This window comes from Mizuhopecten yessoensis, unplaced genomic scaffold (assembly GCF_002113885.1).
Source record: "Mizuhopecten yessoensis strain PY_sf001 unplaced genomic scaffold, ASM211388v2 scaffold716311, whole genome shotgun sequence".
In the NCBI taxonomy this organism is placed as follows: Eukaryota; Metazoa; Mollusca; class Bivalvia; order Pectinida; family Pectinidae; genus Mizuhopecten; species Mizuhopecten yessoensis.
This window is the reverse complement of record NW_018480053.1, coordinates 210,481-228,124: the sequence shown is the minus strand read 5'-3', so window position 1 is coordinate 228,124 and position 17,644 is coordinate 210,481. Positions and strand designations below refer to the sequence as shown.

Sequence of the window (17,644 nt, the reverse complement as noted above, 5' to 3'; positions counted from 1 at the left end):
TTGGTCCTTGAATATTCTAAGCAGCAAGACGTAATAATCTGACCAATTTCCTATTTTAAAGAACATTGATGTGTTACAGTTCTTCGTGTTAAGCTTTCATAACATTTTGAGTCGGTGGTAGATTCTTTCCTGTACAATAGAAATATAGTGAACATTAAACAATAAACAGCCATTTATTTTTCTCGTTTTATTGACATCATTGACATTTTAACACAAAATCACAGGTGTTTATGAGAATGTGAGACTGTGTATGATATATGCTGATGTGTTTCTTTGTTCTACAATGATCATATACATGATACAGTTGAAATGCTATTTGTATTTTATGAATTATTCCTTATAAAATTAGTCAATGAAATCACAGCACTGCTTATCATGAAGATATGCAAATGCTTCTATAAACATCCATGATTTAACAATGTTTAAACAAGTCACTGAGGTGGCACAAAATGTCCATTTGCATGGATCTGCAAATTTATCGTTAGCACATCAAAAACACACAAAATACAGCTTGTTTGCACACATACACTCACCAGTAGTAGTTTCTGGCCTTTCAGACACATACACACAAACACTATATGATAGCCACTCAATTTCTAGCACAACAGAGTAACAACCTTCCACACTTACATTCATATCTGAAGCCCAAGTTGCATTGAAATGGGATATTTTCATACATTATCATTGCTGTTCAGACTATTCCTAATGTAAAGCTTCCTTTCATTAGCCCAGTATTTTGTGGATTGACTTATTCTCCTGATTATTTTATCATTGCATACACTAGTTCTAATAAATGACAAATAAACTCACTGAATCTACCTTTCATGGGAAAATACTGTCCAAGAAAAACATAACCACATGCAAAATAGAAACTTAACAGTATAGATTCTGACACCAGCTTCACTCCACACTGCCCTTATAGGGCAACAAAACCAATTTTATAGCAATGTTCACGAAAATTTCTCCCCAGTTATAAAAACCATGATTCTAACTCAATAAATGAACACATATGAATTCATAGAACAAAATCCCAAAACTAACCTGGGGGGCCTGAAAATCAAATCAACCAGACTTAATAAACATAAATAAATTACTTATTACAAAACAAAGTGCCACCATATATCTGGTAAATAAACCAACACTAGTCTTCATCACATTTATTATATGTATTAATGTTCATAACCAGGCAGATCCTATTTCTATTTTGATTCAAAACACAAAACCCGCCTAATTACAAATTTTAAATAAAATTTCCAAAATTGAAATATTTCAACCAATATGGAAAGGGAAAAGGTTAACTGTATTTAAATGGGTCCTGATATGGAAAACTTCTAACATTCAAAGAAATTCAGAAATAAGCTCCGATTGCATTGCAATCCGGCCAAAAAGCACTACTTGATATCAAAATGAATTTTTCATGTACTTCCTAATTCAGACAATTGTTTTTATATTAGATTAACTCATGATTTAAATGATTCAACTGGTGAATTACAATACAATAATTAACATTTAAAACTTAAGCACTGTAGAATTGCGTATTTTATTGTGAAATACCTACCACTACTACCCCCAGTGTTTAGTAAGCAACTAAAAAGGGAAAACATTCCTAAGGTAAGTTGTAAGTTATCTCTTTCATTCAAAAATAAAGAGATTCTCTTCTCAATGATTTGACAATTCGATATTGTGTATGGATTCAGCATTGTTGCTGCCTGACCTTGATGATAAAGCACTATTTCTATTTCAATATGAGCACACGGTATGACACTTTCAAAAAGCAAAAACAGGAGTGTCCGAGAATCATTTACTGTGAAGAGTCAAATCACCAATAATTTAACATTTTTGTGAAATTAACAACAGACAGAACAAGTTAAAACAAGACCACCCAAACCTGTACAAATACAGACGGTATATAAAAGACACCAGTGATAGGAAAGGAAATGATGTATAAGTTATAAAAACAAGAGGTTTAGAGATTAACACATGGAAAATAGTTGTCAAAACTTGTTGGTGGTAATTACTGTTCATACATAATGTATTAATCACAGGATTTTCATGAACAATGGTTGTCCTGGTTGTACATAGAGGGATTTCAGATTTGAATCTGAGAAAGAAACAAAAGCTACATCCTTCATGTTATTTTAATTTGCAACCAACTTTTTCAGAGATAAACATGAAAATATATTACTCACTATATTAAGATATTTACATTGGGTCACTTTCATAAATTCAAACTTCATTTTTTTTTTAATTAGTGTATATTTCGCAAGCAATCTAAATAATAATCTTTATTCACAAATACTACATTGGAAGGGTTTTACGGGTGTGCTGGTTTGTCCACCTGTTTATGAGTCACCTTTTTTATTAATATCAAATCATGTAGTAGACCTTTTATATCTGACAGACCTCCACTAAATTCCTCAAAAACAGTTAATCAAACCAAGGGTCACTTCCTTTCTCACAAACAACTGTGGTCCAGCCAAAAATTCTCTCCAATTTACTAAAATGAAGAGGATCATCTTGTCCCAGTTCCATGAACATCCTTTCAACTGGAAGCATAACACTGGAGTTCAAGAAAAAAATATGTGTTACAGACATTTTCCTGGACTTCTGCAAAACTCTTCATTGAACAAGATTGTGTGCAAGACGAGGAAAAGCTTTAAAACAATGAAAGATAGAGAGACAGAGAAGAATGATAATGGATCAGAAAAGGCAAGTTACGGAAATGGTGTGCATGATTTATATAAATATATACAGATAATGTACATAGTTAAATGCAATAACATGGAACTGTACAATGCCTGTAGTCTGTTAGAGTTCAAACATGCACTAGTCCCTCAGTTTTTAGAGCCCCTGAATATATATGGTCCCCTGTAATTAGTATTGTAATCTATAGGGGCACTATCCTTAGTCTGGGGGGACTGAGTATATAGCAACCTTTTGTTGATTGTATCTGAGATCTCTAGCTCAGGTCACGGTACAGCGACGTGTCTGTTAATGTCTGTTCACAACACAGAGGAGGGTGCCTTCTAAGTGGTTGTGGTTGTGGCTGTTGGAGGTGCTGCAGATCGTACGCGTCCTGATCCAGACTTTGTCGTCATCAGACGTTCGACCATTGTCTTGGCGTAGCGAATTCTGCTAGCCAGTTCTTTAGAACACCCGTATTTCTCTATCAAAGATAGTCTGAATATATGAAAGTCTCTCTTCTCATCAATGTAGGTCACTGCCTGCATCAACGGACAGAGGATTATCTTTGTGTGGTCCTGGAAGAAGTTGATCTGGAAATAAAAATGAAACTAAAAAGTCGTTTGTCAAATGTACATATAGGACGTCCCTTCTTTTGTTTCAAGTGCAAAAAATAGGTCATAGTAACCTACATTTGATATTTTGGTAAAGTACCTCTCAAGACGTATGCATATAATTATGAAGTTTGATGAAAGTTGTACTTATAGTATTAAAGTTATGGAGTTATATACAAAGTCAAACCCAGATGTCATTATACCACCTAACATAAACGACAATGATTAATATTCCCTCGACTGTGTCTCTGGGGCATAAACAACTCGGTTATCTCTTACCTGTAGTGTGCCATTGCTGAGGTGAAGGACGATAGCACTACGTGTCCTGAACCAGGTCCTCAGGAAGGGTAGACGGGTCATGTCATCACCCTCCCGAGGGGTCATGTTGGCACCAGCCTGTAACAAAATGACCAACATTTATTGTTTTGTTCACACATTCCTTCTACTGTTTTGGTTGTGTCAATTCACTAACAACAATAGAGGATGCGGTGTATTTTTATTTGAAAAAAGGGAATATCATAGTACAGGTTGACCAGCTGGAAACTTCTGTATATGTCTTGGAAAAAACATTTCACCAAGTAAACAGTCACCACATTTTTATCCAGAAAACTACTTATGCAGGGAAAGTCTACCAAGGAAAAAGGTGTTTCTTTTTAAAATAACAACTTTATGTATAGATCAGCAGTTAAGGTCGAGTTGATAAGAGTACAAATCAAACAAGGGTTGATATACAGAAATTTAAAAGAAACTAGAAATATGCCAAAATGACTTCAGATAAATCATTGACCAAGCTACAACTGATATTTCCACCTGTCAATCAAAATGGTCTAAAAATGACCAGGTGTAAATACATAAATGCTGTTTAGGTAGCCATGCCAACACATGGAATTGATAAGAAAGCATGTGGCAAATATAATGTAAGCGTTGACCGACACCTCGAGTACGGGGACATCTGCTGACACGATCATCTGGCATGGGCAGAACAGGTAATTGGAAAATAATGATGTTGTTTTCACAACAATAAGTTTCAGAAAAGATTCAATCTTATATATACAGATAAATTCTACTTTTTTGTTGTTATAAAATACTTTTCCAAGTAGTTTTCTGATTGGACATCGATATCGGCAGTGTGTACGCTTAAAAGCAGTCACTCAAACAGGTCCGATGAGGACCGCCAACAGTCGAATTCGCGAGACATGAAGAACACCAAACAATTGTGATTTCAGCAATTCTTCTTTGAAAAGAAATCATCAGAATGTATTTGGCTGTTTTGAGCCTGTTAATATTTATTTTTCAAACTCTTAACTGTTATCATTAGCTGTTCAACTCGCATGAATGTCATCTTGTGAATTCCTTCCGGTTAATAGTACATTGCGACCTTGACTTTTTGCAGTACACAAACTTGCGAACTTAGCCACTTTACCCATGTCGTTTTGACACATTCCTACTATCAAGATTGAATAGTCCAGCATGATTTTACCCAAGAATGACTTTTTAACCCCAGACTATGCTAATGACGATGCAATTCTCCGTTATGTTTCCCCATACGTGGTATTTATCAATTCACAACATAACGTCCTGAAAAGTTGGGCCTACTTTACTCGAGTTTATTTATCTGATTCTATCATATAATATGACTTAAACTTGCAACTTTTCGTAATAATTAAATTGACAATGCAATCAGGGGTTATTCAACGAAATTTAGTTTATTGCTGCGAGCATATTTCAAAACATTTCCAAAAATCATTACGATGAATGGTTACGACCAAGGACTGGTTTTGGATTGTTCTTGATTATCCTGTACACCCCTTTCTTGGCACTTCATTTTTCATTTTAAAAAAAAGTGCCCACTATACGTGAATATTGACGGTAGTCATTGGTCAGTCATAAAATATCTAAACCAATCAATAGCAATTTATTATATAACAGTCTGTTCATACACAGAACATCTTTAGGTTATATGTAACTCCTATGTGAAATTTGGAACGCCTTTAGGTTTAATGCTATTCCTGTTTAAAAAGGAAATCGATATCTGAGTTATCCAAGAGCTTGTAATTAGTAGTGCTGGGAATCGATCAAATATTCAAGATCGATAATCGGAACTATATAATCGATCGATTATCGGTTTAAATGACCTACTCGTGTAACATAAGAGGCCGGTCAATTTATTATCTGATGTAATTGTGCCGACTGATGAGAAAATGCTCGTTTCCAAAATCTAGATGGAAGAAAGGATTCAATTATAATCTCTGTTTTGACTCAAAACGTGATGACAACTAGGTGTACTCACAGTTTAGGTATTAATTACCCCCATTTGAATGCTCCAATCACTATAACATAGCAATCAATGATTATTTATCAAGAAAAACACTCCTGCTAGCTTCAGTTTACCAGCTTTCAAATATGGCGGTTTCGGTCGATACAAAATGCGGATGTATGTACTATACGAAACGAATACAAGTGACGCAACGAAAAGCAATTCCGCTTTTTTTACCATATACAGTTCCATTTTTATATTAACCACCAAATTTATAATGTCGGTGCAGATGTTGCGTCTGCTTCAAGTTAGAAAATGATTACAATACAATTGAACATAATCAATCTTTCATCAGCAAAATAGATTATTGGATCGGACCCTTTTCAAACTTGATTTAATCGATGTTTCCGATTATCGGTACACCACTAGTAATTAGCGCCTGGTATATTCCGACAGAAGCAAACACACGAAAGCGTTTTTAGCGTAAAGCAACAGATGTCAAAATCTGGGCCTGTAACTGAAATTAATAGTCCCCACTTGGGTTCCCCCAGGGGTGACTAAAAATGACAGGACCAAATATCAAAACCAGTGTTCACACATCTGCCCTAGCCAAGTGTTCGCTTCGTATACACTTCACATACCCTTGGCGGATATAGCTGTGTTTACCGAGCCTTCAAATTTTTGTGCGGTGTTAATCACTCGCATCCAATGAAATCGCGTCTTACATATAGCGCTGTTGACGAAGGAAACAGTAATTGCGAAGCCCTGTTCAAAGCATGTTTTCGTTTATGTTGTGTTTTGCCCCCAAAGAATAGGCGAACGATCTTTGGGGAAAATTCTGGACTTTTAAATCAGAAATCCTCGACTATGTGCCACATGTAAATGATGACCTAGGAAAATATGTGTGCTGCCTTTGGATTGTTTCCATATTGCTCTGTCATTTATAATCCGCCTCAACATACATGTGACATGCTTTCGTCAACATGCCAATGGTGTGTGTATGTAACGGTCATTCTGATTGGTTAATTTTTTTTGGGAGAAGAGCATTAACTCGGTATATCCGCTAGGTGGCAGTGGAGGGAATTATGAAAACACAGCTATATCCGCCAAGGGTAAGTGGAGTGTATACGAAGCGAACACTTGGCTAGCGAAGATGATGTACACAAGGGATCAAGAGATGTTTAATATAAAGTGACTTGGAGTTTTCCTTAACTAAATATTCCAAGTCAACTTGTGTTGCTCATACCTTTAATAAATGCTCGTTCATGTAGTTCCTGAAGTACTTGAGCAGCGTCACTTTCTTGGTGAGCGTCTCGGGGAAAACTTTGATGGTATGATAGTGTTCTGTACTGTCTCGCTCAATGTACTGCACATTTCTGAAAATAATTTCAACCCCGTGTCAATAGGAAACTTCAAAATTTTATCTTTTTCTTCTTTTCAGAAATGAGTGCTTGTGCCTTTCAATTTTGGAGATGTCTTGTATAAAAGTTTAAAATACCTCCTTGTCAACTTATTTCAATACAAACTTTTTAAATTCAGTTAAAGGCTATTCGTTCTGACTAAAAACAAGTAGTTTGGGTACATGATATTATCACTTTAGGTGTTTGTGGTGGGATACTTACTCGCCATTGGCCAATAGGATGAGTCGGGTAGAGTCGTTAAAGAGTACTCCTACACTATTATCACACATCTGGTAGCCCAGGCCGTACTTGTCCGAGTAGTCTACCCACTTACTCACCCAGTAGATGGGGATACAGGCGGGGTCTAGGGCATCCTCTACAACCAGGCAAAATGGCAAAATAATTAAATGAGAGATAAGTTATGGCTTGGAGGCATGCATTTTCAATTTTTGTGCACAGAATCTCTTTTCACATTTAAATGGAAAGAACTTAATTTGTAAATTTAAATCCTTTGGATGATTTTACTCACTGCCAGGTGTTATATCCAGACTTCATTTTCAATTATTGTGCACAGATAAATCTACACGCCCAACCTATTTTTCATTATACAATGCATACATGTATATATACAAAATTGTTTGTCAGTCCTGTTACAAAATATACCAGCTGCAGGCTAGTGGAATGGTACATCTCTGTTGGTAAATACAATGTTTTAATAGTGGCAAACTATTTCGAAATGATAAATCGTAATACTAATTATTATGTTTTAAAATGTATCAAAAATCATTCCAAAGGTGGCAGTTATATTGATATATATCGTTAATGAAACATGTGTAATCTGATAATTTTGACAATGTATGGGAAACAGGGCCAGGAAGTCAAATTAGGATATCAAAATATTTAGGTGTTTGATTAGACAGATCCCACTGTATTTTGAAATTACCAGCATATTTCTGCTGGACATTTTTCAAATTGCATTTACTTTGCAGCTAACATAGGGAAAACATTCCAATAAAAAGTTGGTACTCACCTTCCTGTACCAGGGCTCTTTCTGATGGCCGAGCAGCTACCACAGTACCCAATTGGGCAAACAAGTCGGAAAGGTAGAAATCTGTTGGCTCATCACCTGCGAAAAAAAGAGTATTTAGACAATCAGCAACCTACAAAATGTTGGATATTGAACTGATTTATGAGGAATGGTTCAAGTGAAAAAGAAAATTTCTTATAAGCTCCATTCCAACATCGGTATCAACACAAGTACACATTGTATATATATAGTTGAGCTGTATTTATTCAGAGTGGGATATTGCAGAAAACTATCACCTGACTCCCACCATTTAATCTATTCTTCTTTGATAATTTGTTTTCCCGAAGTAAAATAGATCACTTTTAAGCTGTTTTTATTTTTCAATCTTTAACGTTTAAACAGGAAGGTTTACTGTAACTGTTTTGTGTACTCACTGCCTTTCCTGCTTCGTCCTTCTGCCTCTTCACCCTCGGAATGCTCTGGACGTTTATCCTCCTTCTTCATCATCTCAGGTAAGGCTGTGGCAGGTCTGGTATTAGGGTCTGAATACATTGTACCAAAGTATGTTATTAAAACTAGTTATTTCTTAAATATTTGGATTCCAGTTTGTCATCAGTTTAATAAAGGGGGAAACTGCCAACAACTCATTTTCAAATGGATCCAATTGAAGTAGTTCATTTTTATGAATCTTTCTTTGTGTTCATGCTTAACACTCTCGCACCAACCCCTAGTGACTTTTAAAGCAGTTTAATCAATTAAAGTCATGTTTATTTGTAACATGAATAATTTTTGACCTTACCACTCGTGAATTATTTCTGTAAAAGTGTTTTGAAGTCAATAAGAAAATTTATAATTTGCATGGACTGCACTATTTTTAAGGGTTTGGCAAGTATTCATCCAACAGTGTTTATTAAGATATTTTTTCCAATATTACAGCCTTTGATGTTGACCAGAAAAACAATACATTTATATACAATGTATCAACAAACTTAACCACTCTCTTTTACGATTTTGATGATTTTTCTGATCAACTAAACACCACTTTCAATCAAAGAAAACTTTGTACACAATTTACCACAGAATGCTACATATGCTCTATATGCTCAGCACTTCTAGAATAAACAGCATGCTAACCTTTACCTGCTCTGTTGATTTCATGTAAAGGCCGCCTGGACATGGATTCAGATTTGGCAAGTGTGTCGAACCGTGGCGCCATTGTCAGACAACTTGTAGGCAAGCGAGTCGGTAAGTAACCTAAAACATACAAAAGTGTTTTAGTTTATCGTCACAAAACTATGTGTTAGGTATATACTGTTATCTGTATGTTTGTAATTATGACCTTTTGAGAACATATTGGTTGAAAGGATTCAGAATTACTGTAACATCATTGACCCAGTTGTGACATCTAACCTCACAAATGTGACAACTGATCTCAAATATATTCAATACAAGAGAATTAAAAAAAAAATCAGTGAGGAACCTGTATTGTTAGTGTGTATTTTTCTATTTAAGCGAAAATGAGCACTCGAGACATTTTGACAACATATCGATTTTGAAAAACTTACAATCTCAACTCTATATGTACAATGAATATTTTCAAGTTGATCTTTATCTCTGCCAAAATGTCAAAAGTCTTACTTATTAAGTCTTCTGGCATTAGCGCAAAGAAAAGAAATTTAGACAGCTTTCATTTTCTTTTGAAGCTCTTGGTGAAAGAGCTCCAAAAATTGCAGAAGAACTAGGAATCTGTCTACATTTCTATGGAATTGTATTCATAATTATGAAAAATTCTTTTTACACAACCAATAAAATTTTCTATTTTGATGACTAGTAGGATATATGTACACTGTCACCTTCATCAGACAAATGACCAGTGAAGCGTATGCACACAAAGGTGTAAAATGTGTACGAGTTGTCCACACAATCAATGTCCATTTCAGTTTTTGCATCCGATTTTGTATATGCATTCTCTGTACTAGGATATTGTGAAGCGTCTTGTGGGGCTTCATGGCTGTTGCTATGCCATGACCACCATATATCCTCTGGATGGTTTCGGATATACCCTTTATATACAGGATGACCACTTGACCTTTGGTTTTGTTCTTATCCTTGATTGGCCTTTTCTTGTTCTTCCCCTTATTTTGAACCCGTTTTAAAGCCCCTTCCGGATCCGCACATGTTCTCATTGCCCTTGCGATGTGATTCTGCAATCCATACTTACCAACCCGAAGAAATTATTTAGAAATGTATTAATAATTCTTATCCAATATTTGACTCCTGAAACTATTTGCAGAGTGAAAATATTGTATTGGGATAAATGCCTCTGCAGCACATATTTTATTATTCTAAATATGATTGCATCAGTGCCTGCACATTTCCATCCTGATTTTAATATCTGTAATTATCAAAAGATCCCCCTTTCTCTTTAAAAATACAGTCATGACTTATTGTGTAATTGATTACTTACCACAAGTGAAAAATTCATCATCAAGCATTTTTTCCATATTGGGTCTGTCTGTGGGGTCAGCCTTGAGCAGTTTGATAATCAGATTTTTGGCAGGCTGGCTCACCCGTGATGGGATGTGGTACTCGTTCTTTTTTATTCTCATGTAAGTATCCTTTAGACAGGTTGTCTCAAATGGAGGTTTCCCAACCAATAGGGTATACCTAAAAAAGTGTGCAAGTGAAAACCAAGTCAGGGCAATGTAGCCAAGCTTTTCGTTTCCGAGATACTTCAAAATATGGAATGTGTTTGAATTGATGTACATGTAGCTTTAGTTGAAAAAGTATACAGATTTGATTTATGCCCTGGGGTGCGCAATTTCAAATTATGAACATTAGGCTACAGATAGATTTTGAACAAAATCTGCAAGCCCCACCTAAACTTTCATAGTAAATATCAACATTTTTGACACACTTTTACCAATAAATACACATAGGATACTGAAAGGTTTTCCATTAAACCTATTATATCTATTTTCAAAGTGGAAAATATTGTGCAACGGAGCCATTTTAATAGTAAAACTCAATATAGTATCACCAAAAACTTACACAATACAGCCAAGTGACCAGACATCAACTTCAAAACTGTGGCCCTTTTTATTAAGTACTTCCGGGGCTATATAGTTTGGTGTCCCACATAACGTTCTGAAAAACAGAAAAGATCATCATTTTTATACAATCCACATTGTAGCGGCAACAAATAAGTATACATGTAGCCGTACAAGTTCTGGTCTTTATTGTGTACTGTATTGGGAATGAAGCTTTAGACTTTGAAATTAGTTATATTGACCAGTCAATCAGGCTAGCGATATTTTAAGCACTAGTACAGCTTCAGATTTCATTGGTTTTGATCAGGCTACCCTTATTGTCTAGCCTACAGGGACCTGAGAATTTGTAACAGCTATATTTGGACCTAAACTAAGGTGTTCAGAGTAATTTTACATGTTTTAGGGTAAAAATGACACCCCCAATGATCATATACAGGAGAAGGGCGGAAAGCTTTCTTGCATCAAAAACAACATTTCTAGTTGATCTACGGAAAATGCTTAGTACCAATGGAAAGATATTGTTTCTTTAAAAACCTCCTATATGCACGTAAAATGTATTCTCTTTCCGTGGACAAGATCTCTGTTTCCTACAAAAACACACGCCATTTCAGAGTTTCAAAGTTTTTGCAGTCATCGTTCCACTTTAAAAAAATATTAATGAGGTTGAGGTCATCGCATGCCGAGACTCGTGGTGTGATTGGCTGGAAGTGCAGCCATGTTTTTGCTTAACCAACCAACACTGCATGTTTCGGCATCCGCTGACCTCAACCTCATTAATATTGAAAAAAGTGGCACGATGACTGCAAAAAACTCTGAAATGGTGTGTGATTTTGGAGGAAAAGGAGATCATGTCCGCGGAAGGAGAACACATTTTACATGCATATAGGAGGTTTTTAAAAGAAAAATTATTCATCTTTCCAACGGTACGAAGCATTTTTCGGTAGATCAACTAGAAATGTTGTTCCTCGGATGCAAGAAAGTTAGGTAGGGTCGACTTTTCGACATTGTGAGCTTTCCGCCCACCTCGTATATATATGTTCATTTTTACCGAAAGTCGATCTAAACCCTGGGACCCTAAAACATGTAAAATTACTAACACCCTAGTGTAGGTCCAAATATAGCTGTAACAAATTCTCAGGTCCTTGTGGTCTAGCCCTGTTACGATATCATATCAGATCAAACCATTATAAACTATTGTATTAATAGATGATTTGTTAGTACATCCATTTTCCAACACAAAAAAGTCAAAAGAAATCTGCCAAAACCCGAAAATGACTGAATGTATAAGTACAACCCACCTTTTCCTTTCCCCATCATAATCCACACGAGTGGCTAATCCAAAGTCACCAATTTTCATTTCCATTTCATCATTAATAAACAGGTTGCCAAGTTTAAGATCCCTGTGGATGATCTTATTGCCATGGAGATACTGACAGGCTAGGATAACCTGTCGCACCAAGTAGCGCGTCTCTGGCTCTGTGATGGCCTTTCTTCTCTTATGAAGTTCCATGAGTGACTGAAAGAACCAATAACTTTTCATGAAATATAATAATGGAAGTATTTCTCAGTTATTGCAAATATAATATCAATTATTTACTTTTAAATTGCAGTGGTGGATTCAATAATTTTCAAAATTTATTCAGTTATTTAATTTTGTTAGTTTTGAATTCCAGAAATCCAAGTCTGGATTTGTGTGGTTATTAGTCACGCCAGTGCAACATCCTTTTTAATAAACAGATTCTTTTCAGGCCAAAACAATGTTCCTCAGATGATAATTAGTACATGTATACAATCAATCAGTAAGTTAAGTAAGTAAATCTTACATCTATCCCAACTGTATATTTTAGCTAGAGTTTCAGTTATTTTTATCAGAAGTGCATATTTTTCATCAAATCGAGGATGAAGTTGTTTTTCATGAATTTGGTTTGTTTCATAATGGTGTAAGTGTATAATTCCACTTAACTACAGCCAGTAAAGTAAATCATTTATTCTGTGGGGGGAACAGAACAAATGCAAAATCATGCTTAAGAATTCAATCTATTGCACTTGCCCATAGCAAGTGTACCAACTTTTTGCATTTGCCCCTGCGTTAAAACTGGTTGTGTGGGGGTACGTTACATTGATTTTTACACCCATGCATATGAAGAATTTGCATATAGTCCAGAGGAAATGTTCTCCGACAGCACTTACTCTTCTCCTACACAGCTCCAATAAAATGTATACATTGTCCGAATCTTCAAAGAAGGAGTGGAACTTGACAATGTATTTATAATTTATACTGCGGTGGATGCTAATCTCCTGGGTCATCTGTAAAGAAAGGGAATTTCATTGTTATTTGTAACAGAGAATTTAAAACAGAAAGAAATTTATTTAATTGATGATGAGCAACTGACTTTTCAAAATAAATCATACTATAGTAATATCTTGTATAAGTTTTAAATATATACATTTATAAACTTAAACTGAGTGAATATCTTTTTGTGAGTGATATTTTCACAAGTACTAAAAACAAACCAACAAAAAAAAAAACCCACCCCACAACCATACATAATAACTTGCATTTATCACAGAAACATGAAAAGTAACACAACCTGGACATGTACACCAATATAATATATATAAAAGTAAGTATTTCATATATATATGGTGTATATTAAAAGGGGGCTTTATCAATAGAGTCCTGGAGTAGGTTAACTTTCCAGTCTTGTGTTTTGACCAGTGTCATAATTATTATAACTGTCATTGGAATTGAATAGCTGATCCTTTCTGTAATTGCACATCCTTGCAATTGGTGGCAATTAACTAAAACGGAGTATTTGATTTCTCTGACCACAATTTCAAATTCAATTAACAGTCTTCTGTTGTAGAAATCAGGGTGAGGAGGTGTTGAAGTGGACTGGTGATCAACATACCTTGTCCTTCTGGTGCTGTTTCACCAGTAATGTCTTGGACACGATCTTGCCAGCAAAGATCTCTTTTGTTTCCACATCTGTTAATTCGTAACATTTTGCAAAGCCACCCTGAAATGTTAATATGAAAGTATATGTGATTGATTGATCTTTCATCATTTGAATATCTGACTGTTGCATTTGATAAATGTTTCATTTTATGACGTAATGGATATTATATTCAGGTCCGATTGAGCTGTTATTAGCTAAATGTATTGAGCTATATTTTCTCAGATTTCAATTTTCATAAAATTAAAGCAAAGTTGCATATACCAATAAGGTTTATGGTTTTAAATGTTGACTACAAAAAGCATACATTTAGATGTTTATTTTCGATTTTTCATAAATGTTAAATTAAAAAAAAAAACCATTATTAATTTCTAGTTTGGGTGACTGATATATATGGACCTTTAAATTAAAACTGAAAAAAAATTGGCCAACATTTGTATTGGGAAACCTATAAATTTGTCCATCCAACTTGCCCATTCTCCTTTTGAAATTTGGGTCCAAAATGGGCAAAAAAGGTAACATTATGTGTAAAACACTGCATACTTAATTACCAATGTAATTAATGTTCAAACATACTGTTCCTTTTCTCTAAAGAGTTCCACATTCACTCTCGAGTCAAAATAAGTATCTTCTAAGACTCTGTTAATATAATAGATACATGTGAACTACATACATATGTCACGACAAAATTGAAGGTTCTAGTGCACCAACATTTTGGATGTTATATATGAACAACTACAGGTAGCATAAAAGTTGTGATGTTACAGAACCTTGAATTGCATTTTTGTGATCTCTATCATACAAGATAAAAGGGTTGATATGGGTGAGCTCCTCTGTAATCAGGGCAGGTATATGTATATGATATCAGGTCATGATCAGTTTACTTTAGTCTTTGATTTTGTTATGACACAACATTCAAGGGTGCACTCTGAGAAGATATAGTTTGTGTGTAGTTAGAGTGGGTCACTTTGATGTATTGATGATATAGATCTGTAGCCATTACATTTCTCATACTTCAAAAAAAATATGCAACATTTTCTGAAATTAACTGAGAATGCTGAGAAAAAATCCACAAAAAAAATGAGAAATAACTTTGAATCGAAAGAAAATATGTTAAACAAGTAAAAAAATTTTTGGGATGTACAGTATAATTGTGTAATATCAAGGAAACACAATTTACAAAGATGGTTGATTTTATATGATTGAGATTTAAGCAAACTGATGTTGGCTAGCAGACTAGGTGTATTCCAACTACCAATATTGAATATTTCCGCATGATTTTTTCACAGGAAAGATATACATTTCATCTCAAGAGAACCTGACACGCCAATTACCCTGTATTTTGTTGACAAATTTCCCCAATGCTTATATATATGTACTTATCAATTCATGATAATTGGCCAATGGGTCCTCTAGACAGTCTAAAGAGTCTATGGTACCCGTTAGTTAGGTTGGGCACAATGGCGCATATGGGTAATAATCCTGCATTTAGGTAGCAGTTACCCTTTTGAGTAACAATTTTATTACTGAAATGGGGAATGAAGTGAAATATAAACACACAAAGTTCTTTTAAACACTTTGAGCAAAAAAGGGCATCATTCTGTCAACTAAATCAAATAAATAACACAATGAAGTACATTTGTGCACAAAAATTTATCAATTCTGATGTCTAACTTTTTTTGAAAAGGACAATAGCTACTCTACAACACACTATAATTTAGTATAAGCAATGGAGGTGATACAATTTGTCATTTTCACAAAAATTTAGACAACTGAATTAACATATTTTAACAGTGTATTTTTTATGTGTTTTTGTTTTTATTTCACTTTATTACCCTGTATTAATAAAATTATTACTGAAAATCAGAAATGGGTAGCTGTCACCCGAATGCAGGATTATTACCCATATGCGCCCAACCTGTTATTGGCAGAAACAACCTAAAGCAGGATTTCATTTATATGCATTTATTGTGGGACTAGAAATGACTCGACAATTTGCGATTTATGGTAAAAGCGCACTATATAGCTACTAATATAAGTCAACAAAATCTTATTGGACATTTAAATTTGCAACTCATGGATGTGTTGAAATTGACTTGGTCAGGACTGGATTGATATTCCTGTAGTAAACATGTACACCTATTGTGTTGAAATATGTCAACATCGCAATAAAAAAGGCTGATCAAATGTGAATGTTGTAATCCAGTAATTTTTCCTTGAAGTATGTTATATCTCTTTCAGCTGGATGACTGAATTCAATGACAAATACACCCATGGAAGGCTTCAAAACTTTGGAACAAATGTGTTGTATCTCATCTACAGCGTATTGGTTTTAAACTGTAAACATTATCTGTCTCCTTTATAAAATCAAAGCTCGATGAAGTATGTTTCCTTATATAACTTACAGTTTATGAATCATTTACAGAATGAAGTGTACTATAGTACACCTAGTTCATATTAAGTTCTACACAAATATTAACATGTACTGGATTTACAAGATTGGATAACCATCTCTATTGTTGACTATAACAAAAGAGATGACAGACAGCTTAGTTGACTGTGCTAAAACAATAAAATATAGGACAGGTAAACTTCCAAGTTTTAAAAGGCAGAAAGACATGAAATTAATTTAAATAAGGTAGAGAAGCTTTGCATCATTTAAAAGTTTGTACTAAATTATAAACGTATTGTTAAATTATACCGCCGTAGGACTGTACAGTATAGTAAATAATCATCTAGAGTACCGGATGTCATGCATCAATTATTGTTCAACGGTTTAGTAACAAAAGAACAGCAAAATTAAAAATAAACAAACGTGAATACAAAAATAAGTATGAAAATACTGAATTTTAATTCTCAAAACTAGAAAGTTGACTTGAAAAATCATATATTACATTTAAAAGTATGACTTATAAACCTGTAATGAGTCGTTCAACGTTCAATTTCAAATCGAATATATTCAAACTACAGTTGGCGGCGACTTCATTTACTGCAATGCATTGACTACGGACATATGTCATATTAATATCAAACCATTCAAATGTTAAATTTTAACTAAATTCTAATAACATTTATAAAAATATACAATACTTAGTGTTATCGATTGGATTTTAAACACGTTGTAACACGTTTCCAACGGCCATTTTGAAGATTATTTTTCTCAACAACTTTGGTGATAAATGTTTAACAGTCCACCAAAACAATATATTCGATATAAAACTTTAAAATAACCGAAAAAAATATGAACGCTACGATGACAATATAATTTTAAATCAACAATATCTCTTCAGTTTTACCTTGCCCAAAAATCGTCCTTTCAAATAGCGTTTGCCTGAACTTGGATCAAGAATAATTTCAGGGATGTTGTCTTTCCTTATTTCATCCCGTCTTAATTTCGCAGCACTTGTCATTTTGATAAGTTAAATTAGAAAACGCATAAGAAGTTGTTCGTTTCAACCCAGGCACATGAATTTCCAAAATTTCCTTGTTTCTCGTCTAAACTGAAAACGTCGTCTCCAAGTGCTTCTCTTCGGAACTCACATTTTCAAATTTGCCAGTTATGTTCGTCACGAATAACAACATTTGATTTGATTGGCAGTGATATATGACCTCGAATATTACTGGTTAGTTCACAAACTCGGAACGTCTTTTACTTTT

General features: G+C 34.5%; 1 protein-coding gene across 2 annotated transcripts; it reads right to left on the bottom strand.

The window, feature by feature from the left end:
* Window positions 1–172: 172 nt before the first annotated feature.
* On the bottom strand, window positions 173–17,549 carry LOC110442904 (serine/threonine-protein kinase PLK1-like). Of its 2 annotated transcripts, none has more exons than XM_021486767.1 (13): window positions 17,284–17,549; window positions 13,943–14,050; window positions 13,221–13,337; window positions 12,329–12,546; window positions 11,032–11,127; window positions 10,448–10,647; window positions 9,115–9,234; window positions 8,415–8,522; window positions 7,984–8,079; window positions 7,176–7,329; window positions 6,800–6,929; window positions 3,576–3,692; window positions 173–3,275 (listed from the first exon to the last, which is right to left on the bottom strand). In XM_021486767.1, exons 1-13 carry the CDS (start codon window positions 17,395–17,397, stop codon window positions 3,027–3,029), a joined length of 1,827 nt encoding a protein of 608 aa, XP_021342442.1. In that variant the 5' UTR covers window positions 17,398–17,549; the 3' UTR covers window positions 173–3,026. The 2 variants fall into 2 exon arrangements, with proteins under 2 accessions (XP_021342442.1, XP_021342443.1); XM_021486768.1 differs by having other exon boundaries at window positions 9,121–9,234; window positions 17,284–17,397.
* Between the last annotated feature and the right edge of the window lie 95 nt (window positions 17,550–17,644).

What these genes read in the sequence shown, in the direction of transcription:
- LOC110442904 (XM_021486767.1), bottom strand. Translation starts at nt 17,397, where the DNA reads ATGACAAGTGCTGCGAAATTAAGACGGGATGAAATAAGGAAAGACAAC. An exon ending in TGGAGCTGTGTAGGAGAAGA is followed by an intron (nt 12,547 to 13,220) that starts GTAAGTGCTGTC and finishes TGGTTCTTTCAG; the next exon opens with TCACTCATGGAACTTCATAA. An exon ending in TGATGAATTTTTCACTTGTG is followed by an intron (nt 9,235 to 10,447) that starts GTAAGTAATCAA and finishes TGTATGTTTTAG; the next exon opens with GTTACTTACCGACTCGCTTG.